The sequence below is a fragment of the Microcebus murinus genome, chromosome 19 (assembly GCF_040939455.1).
Source record: "Microcebus murinus isolate Inina chromosome 19, M.murinus_Inina_mat1.0, whole genome shotgun sequence".
NCBI lineage: Eukaryota > Metazoa > Chordata > Mammalia > Primates > Cheirogaleidae > Microcebus > Microcebus murinus.
Window position 1 is genome coordinate 43,716,652 of NC_134122.1, and position 17,866 is coordinate 43,734,517.

A 17,866-nucleotide genomic window follows, 5' to 3' on the forward strand; every position below is an offset into this window, starting at 1 on the left:
GCAACCCACATGTATCCTTTAGCTTGTTTACTAAGAGACAATAATGCAGCATTTATTTCACTGGCCAGTGAGGAAAAATTAATGTACAGAAAAAAATCTCTCTAGCTGTCAGTATGAACATGCTCATAACTGTCTGATGACCCTTAAAAGATTTCATTTACCAATAGTTGCTCCAAAGAAGTAAGAGCTCTGAGTTTTGATTTTCTAATATTCTCACTTTTTAGATCACCATGGAACTTGCATCATTAATTCCAAGTTCATCACCCACTAATTCTGGAAAAATTCAACATTTCAATAACGAACACACGATAGAACTAAAACAGATGAGTAAGTAAAAGTAGTCAGTGCTTCCTTGATGCTCATTTCATTTCTGAATGCATTGTTATGTTTTACTACAATATCAGGAATTATTTAATATAAATCTATTTTTAATATTAGTGTTTTTAGAGAAAACTACATATTTATCAACTCAATAACTAAACAGCCAATGAATTAAATGGAAATGACAAAGTATTATCATTGTTTCCCAAACAAATATTAGAATTAATAATGAACAAATGAGTTACCTTTAGTGGGCCTTTTATATGGTCATCCTGAACTTCCACTGTTGAAGAATCATGTCTAAATGTCACCTAGAGATTATAAATGTAATTAGCCACCAAAAAAAAAAAAATCAAGCTCATCAATATACTAATTATTTGTTTTTATTACAAGTAATATAAACTAAAAGCTGTCTAGTTTATACAAGATCCCAATCCCTGAGCTGGGCACTCTGACTCTAACCTGTAATCCCGGCTACTCTGGAGGCTGAGGCAGGATTACTTGAGCCCAGAAGTTTGAGCAAGGCTGCAATGAGCTATCATCGTACCACTGCACTCCAGCCTGGGTGAAGAAGTAAGACCATGTCCCTTAAAAAAAAAAAAAAAAAAAAACCAAGAAAACAAAAAGCCAATCCCTAAATAGACTGACTAAAAATTTTAAAAATTATTTAATCAGATAACTCCCCAGACTGTATCTCAGTTTTTAAAAATTAAAGTAACCAATGACATCACATCTAAATTACTTGATATTCCACATATCAAACTTTACTTGACACTATCGGAGGGAGGGAGGGAGGGAGGGAGGGAGGGAGGGAGGGAGGGAGGGAGGGAGGGAGGGAGGGAGGAAGGAAGGAAGGAAGGAAGGAAGGAAGGAAGGAAGGAAGGAAGGAAGGAAGGAAGGAAGGAAGGAAGGAAGGAAGGAAGGAAGGAAGGAAGGAAGGAAGGAAGGAAGGAAGGAAGGAAGGAAGGAAGGAAGGAAGGAGTGGAGATCTTAGGCTATTAGGTATTACATCATTTTGTGAAGGCCTACCTTAATAATAAACAAACATTTACTGGAGAACTAAGCATCAGCCTGAAGAATCAAACATTTAATCTTTACAACAACTCTATTAGGTAGGTATGATTATTCCCATTTTGTTGATAAGAAAACTGAGGATCAGAAAGTATCAATAAATGGTCCAAGAAGATCACAGAACTACTATATGGTAAAGGTAACATTCGAATGTAGGTAGTCTAGCTCCAGAACCTTACTGTATTCTCTGTATCAGCATAGAAATCAGAGAATGGGAAACCAGACAAAAAGAGTAAGTTAAAATCAAGGGTTCATCCTCATGATCATGCTAAAAAAAAAAAAAAAAATCAAGGGTTCACATTTACATTTTAATAACTGGTAAAAAACCAGATATCCTTCTACTATTCAGTAAAGGTTGTATTCTCTATGTAGGGCAAAAGAGTTCTTACAGAGATTGAACCATCAGCAAGGTCTTATCGGATGAATATGATTATCATTTTAGGTAATAGGTATACTCACAAACCAACTATGAAAGGAGATGCCTGTACCCACAGCATCCCAGGCATGTGTATCACACAAAGCATTACCACACTTTATTTAAATTATGTGTTTAAGTATGTTTTGTTTACTTAAACAGTAAACCACTTACAGATGGGGACTAAGTCTTAAGACTACAGTTTCAGTATCTTTATACAGTGCTTAGCACACAGTAAAAGCTCCAGAAACGAAAACTGGTAAAGAAATGTATCAACAAATTTATTGAAAATATATTAACTTTGAATCATAAACAAATTAAACTGGTTGAGAAATAAACTCCCATAGCTGTTGAGAAGATCATTAACTTTGAATTAGAAACAAATTTATAAAGCAGCCTAAAAAATTAACTTTCAGATATCCATTATTTACAAGGCACAAGGTACTCTGTGCTATCAATAGAGGCATCAGAGCCAGGTACTAACAGTCTTGTTCTTTTTATTCATAGCAAGAAATGGCAAGCCTGCTATCATGTCATTTTTCCTGGTTCATTCATCACACAGGGACAACCAGCTAAAGGTGAAAGCAGGGGCTAAAATCTAGCCCTTTTTTTCTTTGCAGGCCAAAACATGAGTCCTGAAGTAACACTGCTTCTGCCCAAAGACAATACCTTTTCTAGCTGGCACAAACATGCGATCTACATGCCAAGCTCAGGTAAGGAGGTTCTCCCCTAGGAAGCAGGGTTTTTGTCTAATTCACACAACGGTGTTACAACCAGCAGCAGCCCTGAAAAAGTGAGAAAATTCTTCACCTCTAAAATAGTAGTGGCAAAAAATCTGAGTGCTCAGGGAACACCAGTGTGTAAAGCCAGAACAGGAAATGCCACTAGAAGAGCACCAAGTACCCAGCACCACACATATGGAAACTGAAGGCAGAGTGGGACCAAGACTAGCATCCTACAGATTTATAGTTGCTACCATCCACAGGAAGTATACAACACCTCTACACAACCTATTTAATTTGTGATATTAAAACCAATGGTTTATAGGGTATCTACTAATCTAGATTATTAATCCCTTAAGAACAGAGATTAGATCAACCTCATCCTCATGTCCTCATCCTCCTTCCTACCTAATAAAGAGTTCCTTGCAAAGGGTTTGCCACTCAATAAATTATTGACAAGTGAATAAATATCTACATTCAGATATTTCACTTGCCCAGTGTTTTTTGACACTGATGATTTATTAAAATGGAAGCAACTGCATTTTTTTCTGCATTAAGACAAAACTCAAGTACTTTAGAAAGATTTTTCAAGAAACACAAAGGATAAGGAATCAACAACTAGATGTACCTTATTTCATTGTTATCTAAGACACTATTAATTATAAGTCACATCCCAATTTCATGGTTAAAGTGGTGAGGGAGATGTCTTAAAATTGATGAACTATGATAGTTCCAATTCTGCCACTAATTTGTTATAAGGGCCTCCGAGAAATCACAAACTCTCTCAGAGCCTCATTTTTCTTTTAATAAAAGTAATCAATTAAACTGAATGATTTCTAAGGTCCTTTCCAGCTCTGAAACACTAACAATACAAATACCAAGTCTAATATGAAATGGCAATCAAAATACCAACTGTGATAATCTAATTTCATTCCAATTGGAATACTTTAAAATCACACAAAAAATGCTTTGTTTTAGGGTATTTTTACAACCATTACACCTAGAAACTCATTTTGCAGGAAAATAATTATTAGATATACCCACCAAATAAAAGTTTAAATATCAACTGCTAAACATAATTGATAAAATCTACAAATACTATACCTTGACTTTGACAAGTCTTTTTGCTGTTTTGATCTTGGCTTCACAAAAGGCTCCTCTGTATTTAGCACTCACGTCAGTGCCCACTGTCAAATAAGGAGGTTCATCAAGGGCCTAAAAATGTAAATAAGTATAGTTAGATTTAAAATGTCTAATTCTTTCCTACAATCAAATCTTCAGAATAGTGTCCCTAATCCTGTTAAGCCATAAAAGTTGTGCCTGTGGAATGTATTTGTTAACAAGACCAATTTATAAAATTCTATAAATTAAAAATAAGTAAAATATTTATCATAAAGCCTATTTAAATGTACTAAATATATATCATGTAAAATATAAAGACTTTTTTTCTATGAAACACATATGGTCTATGATATGAATTAGCTCACTCACAAATATAGCCTTCCATTCACCCATTCATTTATTCAAATATTTATTTCCTATATGATCATTTATAGAGAAGGATAAATTTACTAGAGGCAGATCTTCAACATTTATAGTTTGGAAAAAAATCTCTTATAATATCTTGGCAGCCACCCAAATTCAGAATAGTTCTATTACTTCTCTATCTAGATAATTCTAGGGTAGAATAGTATAAAAGGGGAAGCAGAATACATGTATTCAAATGACTGGCAAAAACTCTATGAAGAAATATCTGGACCAGGCACAACAGTGGCTCATGCCTGTAATCCTAGCACTTTGGGAAGCCAATGACAGAAGATCCCTTGAGGCCAGGAGTTCTAGGTCAGCCTGGACTATATAGTGAGACCTTGTCTGTACAAAAATTTTTAAAATTAGCTGGGTGTAGTGGCACACACCTGTAGTCCCAGGTACTAGGGAGAATGAGGTGAGAAGATCACTTGAGCCCAGGAGATCGAGATTGCAGTGACCTATGGTTGTGCCACTGCACTCCAGCCTGAGTGACAGAGCAAGACTCTGTCTCAAAAATAAATAACTAAAAGGTTTTCTAATGCTAAAACAAAAATATCCATAATTAATAATATATCAAAGATCTCCATAACAGCCATTTGTATCACATTCTACATATTTCATTAAAAGTTTTTTTAAAAAAACTCAAAACATATCAAGTATATAATTTTTAATTTTTTTTATAATTTTTAAAATTTAGGAAAATAGACACACACCAGTTCATTCATGCTATAACAGGAGTGTATCCTCACAGTAAAATAATCATTTCTGTATTACTACTTTAAAAAAAATTTTTATATTAACTACAGCTTGATGATTTTACATTGCTTTTGCACCTAAAGTTAATAATTAAAAGTTAATAGGTAGGCCAGGCGCGGTGGCTCACGCCTGTAATCCTAGCTCTCTGGGAGGCCGAGGCGGGTGGATTGCTCAAGGTCAGGAGTTCGAAACCAGCCTGAGCAACAGCGAGACTCCACCTCCACTATAAATAGAAAGAGATGAATTGGACAACTAAAAATATATATAGAAACAATTAGCTGGACATGGTGGTGCATGCCTGTAGTCCCAGCTATTCGGGAGGCTGAGGCAGGAGGATCACTTGAGCCCAGCAGATTGAGGTTGCTGTGAGCTAGGCTGACGCCAGGGCACTCTAACTCAGGCAACAAAGTGAGACTCTGTCTCAAAAAAAAAAAAAAAAAAAAAAAAAAGACTTGAAAAAAAAAAATAGAAATTAATTGGCCAACTAATATATAGAGAAAAAATTAGCCAGGCGTGGTGGCGTAACCTGTAGTCCCAGCTACTTGGGAGGCTGAGGCAGAAGGATCGCTTGAGCCCAAGAGTTTGAGGTTGCTGTGAGCTAGGCTGATGCCACAGCACTCACTCTAGCCTGGGCAACAAAGTGAGACTCTGGGTCAAAAAAAAAAAAAAAGTTAACCTACCTGTCTCAGCTCTCTGAAAACATCATTTTCTTTGGCCAAAATTATGGTTAGAGTCCAGACAGACTAGTGGCTTTATTTTAGCAAGAATGTCAAAGGAGATTCACAGTATTTTATTTAAAAATTTTAAAGATGGGGATATAATGTACAGCATGGGTGATGATAGATGTGTTAATTTGATTGTGGTAATAATTATACAATGTATATGTATATCAAGTCATCATGTCATACATCCTAAATATATTTAGCCTTTACCTGAAAAATAAATATTTTAAAAATTTTTTTTTTTTTGAGAAAGAGTCTCGCTTTGTTGCCTAGGCTAGAGTGAGTGCCATGGCGTTAGCCTAGCTCACAGCAACCTCAAACTCCTGGGCTCAAGCAATCCTTCTGCCTCAGCCTCCCAAGTAGCTGGGACTACAGGCTACGCCACCACGCCTGGCTAATTTTTTCTATATATATTAGTTGGCCAATTCATTTCTTTCTATTTATAGTAGAGACAGGGTCTCGCTCTTGCTCAGGCTGGTTTTGAACTCCTGACCTTGAGCAATCCGCCCGCCTCGGCCTCCCAGAGAGCTAGGATTACAGGAGTGAGCCACCGAGCCCAGCCTAAAATTTTTTAAAAAGGAGAAAAATTTTAAGGAAATTTCAATTTACTTTGGTGGTTCAAGTGGTATTGAATGTCAGTGATGGAAAAGCCCAAATAGTGGGGCAGTCTTCATGACCATAGGCTCATAACTCTGCACAACTTGCCACTTCTTCCAATAACACATCCTGCCTTATTAGCTGGTAAAAAAAATTTTCAGGCAGGGGTCTTACTATGTTGCCCAGTCTGGAGTACAGTGACAGTTCACAGGTGCAATCATAGCACACCTCGGCTTCAAATTTCCATATTCAAGTGATTCTCCCACCTCAACCTCCCAAGTAGGTAAGACTACAGCCATGCACCACGCCCAGATAATTTTTATTTTTTTAAAAAGACAGGATCTCGCTGTGTTGCCCAGGCTGGTCTTGAACCCTGGTCTCAAGCAATCCTGCCTTGGCCTCCCCAAGTGCTGAGATTATAGGCATGAACTACTGTTCCTGGTCAACTGGTAAAATTTTATTTTCAGAGACAAATAGTACAGTAAAAATAAATAAAAATGAATGAGGAGCTTTGCTCAGTGGCAGTATCATAGCCAATGAGGAACTCTGGCTCAATTGAACTTTTCCCAATACCCCGCACCATAATAAAGAATTATAATCGGCACTGGCAATTTTTGACAGTTTCTACAAAGACTGGACAAAAAAATAAAATTTAATTTAAAAAATTTTTTCAATAAAGAAAAAAACGAATGAGGAACCTAAAATTATCAAATGTAGAAGAAAACAAGAAATCAACTAAAAGTTGCACATTTGTACCTTCTCAAGAACATACAAATACTCCATGTTTTAAATGATAAACTTTTTAATTATTAATATTTCTGAACAAAAAGGGAATACAATAGTAACATATTTAAATGACTATACATAAACCCACTTATATATTTTTTATTAATATCAAACACTAGCAACATTTCAACTACAATAAACTATAGATATGCTTATTGGGAAGATTTATTAAAGTTGAATTTGACAGAGGAATTTTCCCCCAAACTAAGACCATTGGCCATTTTTGCCAACACAAAAATCCATGTTTACAGGAAAAGGGTATTAATTACCTCAAATATCATGGGGGGGAAATTATTATTTTGAAGGGTAATATTTTCCTTCATTCAAGCTAGAACACATGAAAAGAATTTTAAAGCATATAAAGGAAATGCCTCTTAGAAAAAGACTTGAAATGGGAAGCCAAAGTCTAATAAAAGCTGCTGAAACTGAAATACATTGCTGGAGCAGCGTTAATTTATTAGAAAGAACATAGGAAAAACAGTAGTCTATGTTCTGATCTTGTTTCTGCCTCTATTTTTTTTTTTTTTTGCATCATCTTAGATAAGTTACTTTTCTGTTCCTAAATTCTCATTTAGCATAATAATTTGAATTTTGTATACATTTATTTAACAAGTCTATATCAAAGATGGTCAGAATGCAATGCTTTAAGAATACATAATCATCTAGAAGTAAAACTATGGAACTACTTTTAAATGCTAAGCAAAATACAGGTGAAACTTTCCACAAAAACCCAAATCAAATTCATAACCAACACGGTCAGACTTGTGTATATAACTTAGCCAGGGCATAAGGTAGCACTCTGTCATTAATCTAACATGAGGTAATGTAGCAGAATGATTAATAACACAAGCTTTAGGCTGGGCGCTGTGGCTCACGCCTGTAATCCTAGCATTCTGGAAGCCGGGGGAGATCATTTGAGCTCAGAAGTTCGAGACCAGCCTGAGCAAGAGTGAGACCCCCATCTCTACTAAAAAATAGAATATATTAGCCAGGCATGGTAGCACATGCCTGTAGTCCTAGCTACGTGGGAGGCTGAGGCAGGAGGATCGCTTGAGCCCAGGAGTTTGAGGTTGCTGTGAGCTAGGCTGACGACACAGCACTCTAACCGGGGCAACAGAGTGAGACTCTGTCTCAAAAAAACAAAACAAAACAAAAAAACCGCAGGCTTTCAAAGCAAAAAGACATGGTCCTAATCCAAGCTCTATGCCATATACTCACTAGATGAGTTTTTGTAGGCTACTCAAATTCTCTAAGCTTCAGTTACCACAGTACGAAAATAGGGTCAATATTAGAAAGCACTCAGTTATGCTTGAAATAGCTAGCAATAATTACTATTAATATTATGAAACACTCAAATGTGCACAAACAAGTCATTACATCGATACAAATTCAGATTTGGCCCTGCTCCATATTTTTCTTTTTAATATTCTAGAACTGTGATCCCCAATTCCCGAGCTGAGTACCAGTACCAGTCCATGGCCTGTTAGGAACCAGGCCACACAGCAGGAGGTGAGTGGTGAGCAAGTGAAGCTTCATCTGTTTTTACAGCTAGCTAATCCCCACCGCCTGAGCTCCACCTTTCCCCCAGCCCCAACCATGGAAACACTGCCTTCCATGAAATGACAGTCTGAGCTCTGCCTCCCCCCACCACACACCCCGTGGAAAAATTGCCTTCCATGAAACTAGGCCCTGGTGCCAAAAGAGCAGTTGGGGACCACTGTTCTAGAGGAAAATTCTCATTTTAAATGATTGCTCACCATAAATAAGTGCAAATCCAAAGTTAAATCACTTTCCTTGCTTTGTCAATTAGTGTTAATACTCTGAATTCAACATTTTCAGTAATAAATCTAATTTTAAAAATACCACAGGACAGATGGTAATATATGTGATAAATCTTTAAAATGTTATACTTTTTGCACTCCTAAGAATAAGGAAAGGATACATTATATTATACATATAGAAAAAATTGTATTAGTAGTAATAAAAATAGGTTAAGAAGAATTAACTTATTAGAACTTTCCCAATTAAATAGAGGGGTATGTGAATATTTTACTCAAAGTCTTTCTGTTTCTAAAAGAGATTATTTTTTGTTTGTTTTTTACAATTAGTATGTATTCTTTGCTTTTTAAAATGAATACTAAGGAACATCTCAAATATATACAAAAGAAGACAGAACAGTATAATGAATCCCTCATATACCCATAATCTGGATTCCACAATTATGAACTCATAGACAATTTGTCTTATCTATACTCTTACTCATTTCTCTTAAATACTCATTATTTTGAAGGGAACCCCAGATCTGTTGTGAACAGGAATATGGGTTATTTTGAATTTTCTTATTAATATTTTTCTACATTATCTAATTTATTTGCAATTATCATATTAATGAAAGTCAGTATAATATTAAGAATATACTGAATTAAATGCCAAGGTTAAAATTTACCACTTAGTAGCTAGGTGGCTTTGGGTACTTCAGGATACAGTAACAGCTATAGTCCTCTGTGCTTCAGGATACAATAACAGTTACTCACAGGGATGCGGAATAAGACGCTACACATATAATGCTTAGGAACCAGGGCCCAGCAGAGTGCCAAATAAAGGCTATTATTATTATTATTATATAATAATCTGGGGGGCTTATAAATTTAAATAAGTCCAGTACAAATTTAAGTCCATATAAAAGGGTTAAGTCATAAAGAATTAATTCCCACAAAAACAGAGCAAATGCTAGTGTAATTGTGTATATAGGTAGGGGTTGAGGGGTTTCTTTAAAATACAAAGTAATGGTGTTGAATTCTAGCAGCAAGAGAGGATAAGTTCTTGTGGGGATGCTCCATAAGTAAGTATATCATGACCTTTTGGTGTGGCAGAGAGACAAGATTATACATGGATTCTGAGGCTAATGTACTTTGGTCTAATGTAGAAATATACAAAGAATTATGTAAGCAGGTTAACTAAGATTCCTTTGACCAACACCAACCCTGATAGACATACGGGTGTATCTATATATCCAGAAAAACTCTTACCTTCCCTTTTTGTTCTGCTTCTCTGGTTTTGGTCAATAATATGGAACATCTCAGCAGCTAAAATAAAATGTTTTTATGTAGCACCTCCATGCCAAAAAGGAAATTAAACTACTAAATTACCATCCCTTTGTTTAGCAAACAGAACAGTTTTCTAGTTGTCAAGGCAACAGCTACCTCACAGTTATCCAGCATTGCTTAAACAATTATTTTTCTAGCCAATCTACCAAATGTCCTAATAGGCACCTAAAAATCACTGAATTCCATGGGAACACTAAAAAGCATAAGCAATTTTTAAATTAGCTATTGGTAGTTAATAATCCTTCAAGATGCCAAAATGCCAGGGAAGCATGTAAGTGCACAAACGAATCAACAGTAACTTCTAATGTGTCTCTAGGCTGTAGTACATAAAATATATAAAATAAGTGTTAGAAAGATAACAGTTAATTCTTCAAATGGCTGGCTAACGTTGACATTGCCTAGAAAAGCAATCATTTATTCAAGATCTATTTTTTTAAAAGCAAAACATACTTTATGCAATTTTATTGAGGTATTATAGTTTCTTTAAAACAATAAGGCATTCAAACTAGTTACAGTGCCAAAGCAGCCAGCAGAATCAGAAAACAAGAATATAAAATTTGGTGCTAAAAAGTAGTAAGTAATAAATGTATTTAAACACATACAGTGTGACAATAAATCTATTAAAAGAATCTAGTTTGCATATAACAATCCATAGAGGTATTAACCACTTCGGTACAGCGCTCACGGCCACGAAACCTTGCTCACAGCCAGCACTCACAGTCCGCACGATAGTTTGTGCTGTGCATTGATGACGAGTCCGTTTTGCTCTTGTGTGATGAGGAAAGCTTTAAAGCACTGAAAGCTTGTTTTACTTTACAGGCAGCTGTACTCGTAAATCAGAATAGGTAACATATACATATATGTTTTCATTATGTTATTTTTAAATGTTCACAATTTTATTTTGATAAATGAAAAATTAGAAAAGTCATATCACAGCTGTTGGCTAAAGTCGCTGTGCGCGTTCATCTGTGGCTGTCAACTATAGTCGACGCTCGTACCAAAGTGGTTAAAACAGTAATGGGGTTAATTACAACAAATGAATGACTAAAAAATACTCACACTTATATACAAAAGGATATAGCATTTAAAAACTAGCTTAAAATGCACAATTTTGGGGACTATACAAAAATATGAATACATTGAGAAAATAACACCATGCTATCTAAATTTGAAATCTTCACAGGGGCCATTCCTCTCTCCCTTTTCATGTGATACAAAGGACAGGGGTTTGTGAAGGGTGAGGGTTGGGGAGCCATGAGGTGGAGGTCTGGGGAGCCACATGGAGGCACAGTCAGACCCTGTGGCTGAGGACCTGGGTAGGAGCTGAGTAGGGACAGACAAGATGAGCAGCAGGCTTGAAGATTTGTCACACCGCTCAAATAAGTAAACTGACTGACCAAATAAGTAAATATATTGAAGATAGTGAAAGCTATGTTTCTCACTGCCAAAGAAGTAAAAAAGGAAGGAAGGGGGCAAGCTATAAAGAAATTTAAGCATTTGACTGGAATTCAAAACACAGCTTGAACTCATAGTTGTGTAATATATACACAGAAAAAACAAAGAAGTACTTATAGATGTATGTGTGTGTCCCTATATTTCCTAGTTCTGTCCACCAAGAAGAGCTAAGAGCAACTGACAGGCAGCCCTGTGTGAAACACATAGCAATGGCCTAGATTTTAATTTCTCAATTACATCCTCCATTTAAGGAAACCAAAATCCTTGGAGAAATGGCTAATTTCAAGGTTGGGCCTAGAAAAGTAAAAGAAGAATCTGAGACATCTTGTGTCATAAACTAAGGAAATACTCAATGAATGATGAGGATATTTCAAAGGGACATGGGCAGCACCTTGAAAGGGTTCCTCTTACTGGCTAAATGGGGGAAACTTTGAGCATTAAAACAAATATGGCCAGACACCATGTCTCATGCCTGTAATTCCAGCAATTTGGGTGGCTGAGGCAAGAAGAATGCTTGGGGCCAGCAGTTTGAGACTAGCATGAGCAACACAGCAAGACCCTGAATCTACAAAAACAACAGAAAAATTAACCAGGCATGAGTCCCAGCTACTCAGGAGGCTGAGGCAGGAGGATCATGTGATAACAAGAGTTTGAGGTTACAGTGAGCTATGATGACACCATTGCCCAGACAATAGAGCCGAGACCCTATCTCAAACAAACAAACAAACAAATAGTTGTTCTATTATCTTCTTAGGGAAGTATACATATATCAAACTGATCAACTTAAGATCCATGTGTTCCACTGAGATATTAATTATATCTCAGTTTTAAAATTGATAACAAATTAAAATGCATTCAATAAAATTGAAATCTATGATTCCATGTTGACATGAATGAATAAATCTATTTTTAAGATGCAGAAAATGAAAAGCTCTTCCTTATAGTAAAATGTTAATAATGGTAGTAGGACTGATAGAAATAGAGAATCATCATTTGGCAACCATCATAAAGGTAGCTGATTCATAGAGCTGTAATAGAGGTTAAGCTGACCAGTGGTTTGATGAACAGAATATTGGAATAATCTTGTAATACTACTGAATTATCAGTGGTGTAATGATACTATGCATCAAGAACAAAAAAGCAGCCGGGCACAGTGGCTCATGCCTGTAATCCTAGCACTCTGGGAGGCCGAGTTGGGTGGATTGCTTGAGGTCAGGAGTTCGAAACCAGCCTGAGCAAGAGTGAGACCCCGTCTCTACCATAAATAGAAAGAAATTAATTGGCCAACTAATATATATAGAAAATATTAGCCGGGCATGGTGGTACATGCCTGTAGTCCCAGCTACTTGGGAGCCTGAGGCAGAAGGATTGCTTGAGCCCAGGAGTTTGAGGTTGCTGTGAGCTAGGCTGATGCCATGGCACTCACTCTAGCCTGGGCAACAAAGCGAGACTCTGTCTCAAAAAAAAAAAAAAAGAACAAAAAAGCATCCTTTCTATGGTATACCAACCCTGGTAATGAGAAAAATTAGACAAAGGTTGAAGTTATTCTACAAAATATATAAGGTTTATATTCCTTAAGACTCTAAAGAACATGAAAGGCCGGGTGTAGTGGCTCACGTCTGTAATCCTAGCACTCTGGGAGGCTGAGGCGGGCGGATCACTCAAGGTCAGGAGTTCGAAACCAGCCTGAGCAAGAGCGAGACCCCATCTCTACTATAAATAGAAATTAATTGGCCAACTAATATATATAGAAAACATTAGCTGGGCATGGTGGCACATGCCTGTAGTCCCAGCTGCTCGGGAGGCTGAGGCAGGAGGATCGCCTGAGCCCAGGAGTTTGAGGTTGCTGTGAGCTAGGCTGACGCCATGGCACTCACTCTAGCCTGGGCAACAAAGCAGGACTCTGTATCAAAAAAAAAAAAGATACCTCTGAGCTGATGGAAGTAAAAAATAAATAAAAAAAAAAAAAAAAAAAAAGAACATAAAATATAAGGAAAGCTGGGGAACAGTTTTTGACTGAAGTAGTCTGAAGAAGTGATAACCAACTAACTGTTCCTTGATAGAAGCATGGAATAGGAAGAAAAAAGAGACACTCTGAAAGGGAGGGTCGGTGGATAGGATGGTAATGTTGTACCAATGCTGATTTCCTGGTTTGGAGGATTGAATACAGGTTAGGTAAAAGAGTGTCCTTTTTGTTGGGAATTACACACTGGACTATGTAGGAATGACAGAATGGTCTACTTTGCAGCTTGCTCTGAAAGAATTCAAAGATAATGATGATAATGATGATGGATACATATGTATGCACATACATTGGGGGAGGGAGATTAGACATAGAGCAAATGAGGTAGAATGTCAATAACTGGCCAACCTGGTAAAGAGAATTACATGAATTCTTTGTAAATTTGAAATTATTGTCAAGTAGTATGTATTCATTTGTTCTTTACCCATCTTCTAAGCTACTCATTTTTATTGGATTGTAAAAGTTATTGCATATCCTTAAAAAATCAACCCTTCCCCAAAACAAAAAATCTTCTCTCGATGCTATTTATATTTCTTTAAAACATTTTTTTTTTTTTTTTTTTTTAAGGCAGAGTCTCACTCTGTCTCCTCAGCTAGAGTGCAGTAGCAAGATCACAGCTCACTACAACATCAAACTCTCGGGCTTGAGCGATCCTCCTACCTCAGCCTCCCAAGTAGCTGGGACTCATGCCCAGCTAATTTTATTTATTTATTCGTAGAGACAGGGTCTCGCTGTGTTTCTCAGGCTGATATTGCACTCCTGAGCTCAGGCAATCCTCCTGCCTCAGCCTCCCAAAGTGCTGGGATTACAGGTGTGAACCACCGTGCCTGACCTTTAAAATTGTCCTTAAAGTTTAAGTTACTGTATAGAGGATGAAACTGCAAGTCATTTATAAGTAAATTTCAGATACGCATCTACAAATCAGGTATCTGCACACTCACAGATATTAACAGAGGAGTATCTATATATATTCCTGGAAACTTAAATAACTCCAAAGAGACATTCTAGCTGGAATTTTCAGCATTGGTGAAGAGGTAAGAGAGAAACTGGGGAAGACATTAAGTGCCTGTTATATTTAAGACATTGCTCCAAGTACCAAAAAAGCAAAGGAGCTCCATGTAACTCAAAGATAGCCAATTTATTCTACCTTCAGAAGGCAAAGTTAATCTTGTTTGTTATCTTGCTAGTGAGGTCACAACCTACTGAAATGCAAATGGCTCTGGATCTGTTTTAGAGTAACTTCCGCTCTCAAAACATATTTAAACTTCCTCTGGGAGGGCCAAGGCAGGCGGATGGCTCAAGGTGAGCAGTTCAAAACCAGCCTGACCAAGAGTGAGACCCCGTCTCTACTATAAATAGAAAGAAATTAATTGGCCAACTAATATATATAGAAAAAATTAGTCAGGCATGGTGGCGCATGCCTGTTGGTCTCAGCTACTCGGGAAGCTGAGGCAGGAGGATCACTTGAGCCCAAGGAGTTTGAGGTTGCTGTGAGCTAGGCTGATGCCACAGCACTCACTCTAGCCTGGGTAACAAAGCGAGACTCTGTCTCAAAAAATAAATAAATAAATAAAATAAACTTCAATGATCTAGAAAATAGAGGAGACTAGTGGTGCAGCCAGCTCAAAAATAAGAATAAAGAGAAACCATAACTGGCACTGTTTTTGTGTATATCTATCTGAACATGTTAGGAATATTTACTGACATAGATTAGAAGGTATAAGTACAATATTTTAAAATGTAAGAACTAACGATGCATTTGGAGAACATTTCTAAGAATATTTTTATTTAAAAACAATTCTCAAAAACCTCCACTGACCAAGTTTTTATCCCATTTTTTTTTTCCAGTGGGAAATCAGAAATTTACTTCATAAACAACCATGACAAGGGTCGGAACCTATAAAATAGGTACTGTCAGGGAAAAGCGTCACTGCAAATCATACAAAATGGTCACAGTGAGTGTAGGTATACAAATAGGGATTTCAGTAGATTAAATTTCATTATATTCTCCTGAAATAGCTCAACTTTGTACATGACCATATAGCAACTGTATAATATGAAAAGTCATTTCAAAACCAGATGAAAAGTGAGCACATCAGCCCTTATGTATGTTGTACCATTTCATCAAATAGTAGCAAAATCAATTCTCTCCCTCTACTTAAATAATCCACGGAGTTTCAGCCCCAGGCCTTGCCTTGTAGTGGCCAATATAATCCACTCTCTTCGTAAAACTCATATAAGGAACAGGCATGAAAAAGCACTTTAAGGCAAATTGGAATGTGATGTCAAATACTGCACACCAAGAATTTACAGCACATTACCATTATCACTAGTGAGTAGACATTCAGTGACTACACACCAGAAAAAACTAAGCGACAAGCCTGGCCTAGGACTGAACTCCTGGGAAAGGTCCAGGGAACCAGGTCTCAACTTAAATTCTGAAGAGGTCCACCTTCTCTTTCATCGAAGGCTTGGATCCATGGGACTGACAGCAATCACGGAGACGCCATTTTGGCATCCTCTACCTTGAGAATGCTGCTTCCATGCTATTACTTAGTGTACCTATCCACCAAGGCACGCATTTTGGTCTTCCCCCAAGGATTCCCCACTCACAAAAAAAAAAAGAAAACCAAAGATGGCGGTGACATTGCAGTGGCCGAGGGCAAAACATGTACATGTGTAACAGGGAGGAAGCATCACAGTTACCTCAAGTTTCACAAGGGCTTTTGACTACGAAATAAGCCATCCTTGGTCATCATCACAATATTTGGTTAACAAACATGGGTTGGGGTAACGTTTTTCCGTGGATCTCAGGACTCAATTTTACATTGGGTGGAAAATAAAAATGACTCTCATCTTCCAAGGATTAAAAGTAAGTTCACCAATGACAGGGACAAGTCACAAAGGTATGAATGACAACCTACTGAGTTAAAGGTAGACACTTTAGGGTCTCTCCCCAAAGAAATGTGGAATTTGACCTAAGGTGAGTGAACTTCAGGTTCTGTGATGCCACCTTCTCCACAAATTGTGTGCCAATAGAAAACTACAGGACCCACAAGGACCCATTAAGACTAAAGGTTCAAAGTCACCATAGGAACATCTTAGGATAGTGCATACTTCCAATTAGCACATTAATTCCCTCTGTCACATTGTCAAATGTCTTCACCCACATTTCAATGAATAAATCACCACACACAAAAGAAATGACTTTACATAGGTCAAGAATTAGCAGAGACCTCTCTGACACTGCCAGTTAGCAGGCCCCATCCAGCCTGCAGCATTTACAAATGGTAAAGAGTCCTGATGAGTAGTGAGGCCTGGGCCCTGGCAGCCTCCATGCACAGTGTCTGAGTTGGCCAGAACAGAAAGTTGCTCAGGAGAAGGAAAAGCTTGAAGTCCAGAGTTGCCTCTTGCTTCACAGCATGGTTGATGAGGTCAGGTTTCCAGAGAGATTCCACAGACACCCCTGAAGAAGCTTGCTGGCCCTTCAGATCCATTTCTGAACCAGAAGTTAAAAGGCATCTGAGCAGCATCCCACATTCCCTCCATTGCTGGAGTTGACTTTTGACCATCCACTCGAGTTCATCCTGCTATTGCCTGGCTGATGCTCTGGACAGTTATTTCCAGTTCCACACTAGTCATGGTACAGGCTCCCATGCTGACCAGTCCTGGTCTTTTCCACCACAGGTCCTGAAGGAGATGGCAATTGTACAGATCTGCAAGACTAGCACCAATTTTCTGATCCCGGAAGGCGGGTGCCGCCATATTCCCACATATCTTCAGGAAACTCTATCCTATTTTATATTCTTAAGAATATGACATTGAAAGAAGCCATCAACAGGAAACAGCAATCTCTGATCTCTCAAAAAACTATCAATTACTTGTCTAGTGACCAAAAGAAACTGACCCATACAATATGTAATAAACACTCTAAGTCATAGAATTCATTCTAATTTCAGAGCTCTAATGTACTGAGCCCTTTGGTAACCAATGCTACAATACTCACTGATACAACATTATATATTGACTTTGCTTGTCCCAAATTTACAAACTTTGTAAAGGTGACCAAATTTTGTAAAGGTGACCATTTCACAATGTATTTTAATAGATTTTTATCTGTCTTCTAAACTGAGCTACTTAAGGTGGAAATAGCATCTTATCCATCTTTGTATGCCCTGGTCCTAGAAAAGCACCTACATATTGGAAGAATTCTGGAAATATGTGTTCAATCAAAAAGAACAGACATTAGATAAACCCTGCTAAATGAGACTTCTCTTAAGTTGAAAATTACTTATATTTCAAAAAGCACCCTATATTGGGAGACACCTTATATTGGGAAGTGAAAAGCATGAGCTCTGGAA

General features: G+C 37.4%; 1 protein-coding gene across 7 annotated transcripts in view; it reads right to left on the bottom strand.

Annotated features, from left to right (window-relative positions):
• The window catches only part of ARID4B (AT-rich interaction domain 4B), a 152,187-nt gene that overhangs the window by 89,321 nt on the left and 45,000 nt on the right, over window positions 1–17,866 (bottom strand). For 5 of the 7 annotated variants that reach the window (XM_075995473.1, XM_012738260.3, XM_075995474.1 and 2 more), the window contains exons 3-5: window positions 9,950–10,006; window positions 3,634–3,744; window positions 567–632 (exon numbers count right to left, since the gene is read on the bottom strand). In XM_075995473.1, the coding sequence (XP_075851588.1) occupies window positions 567–632; window positions 3,634–3,744; window positions 9,950–10,006 (234 nt within the window). The remainder of the gene's footprint in view (window positions 1–566; window positions 633–3,633; window positions 3,745–9,949; window positions 10,007–17,866) is intronic. The other 2 variants (XM_012738261.2, XM_012738258.2) reach the window with 1 other exon arrangement.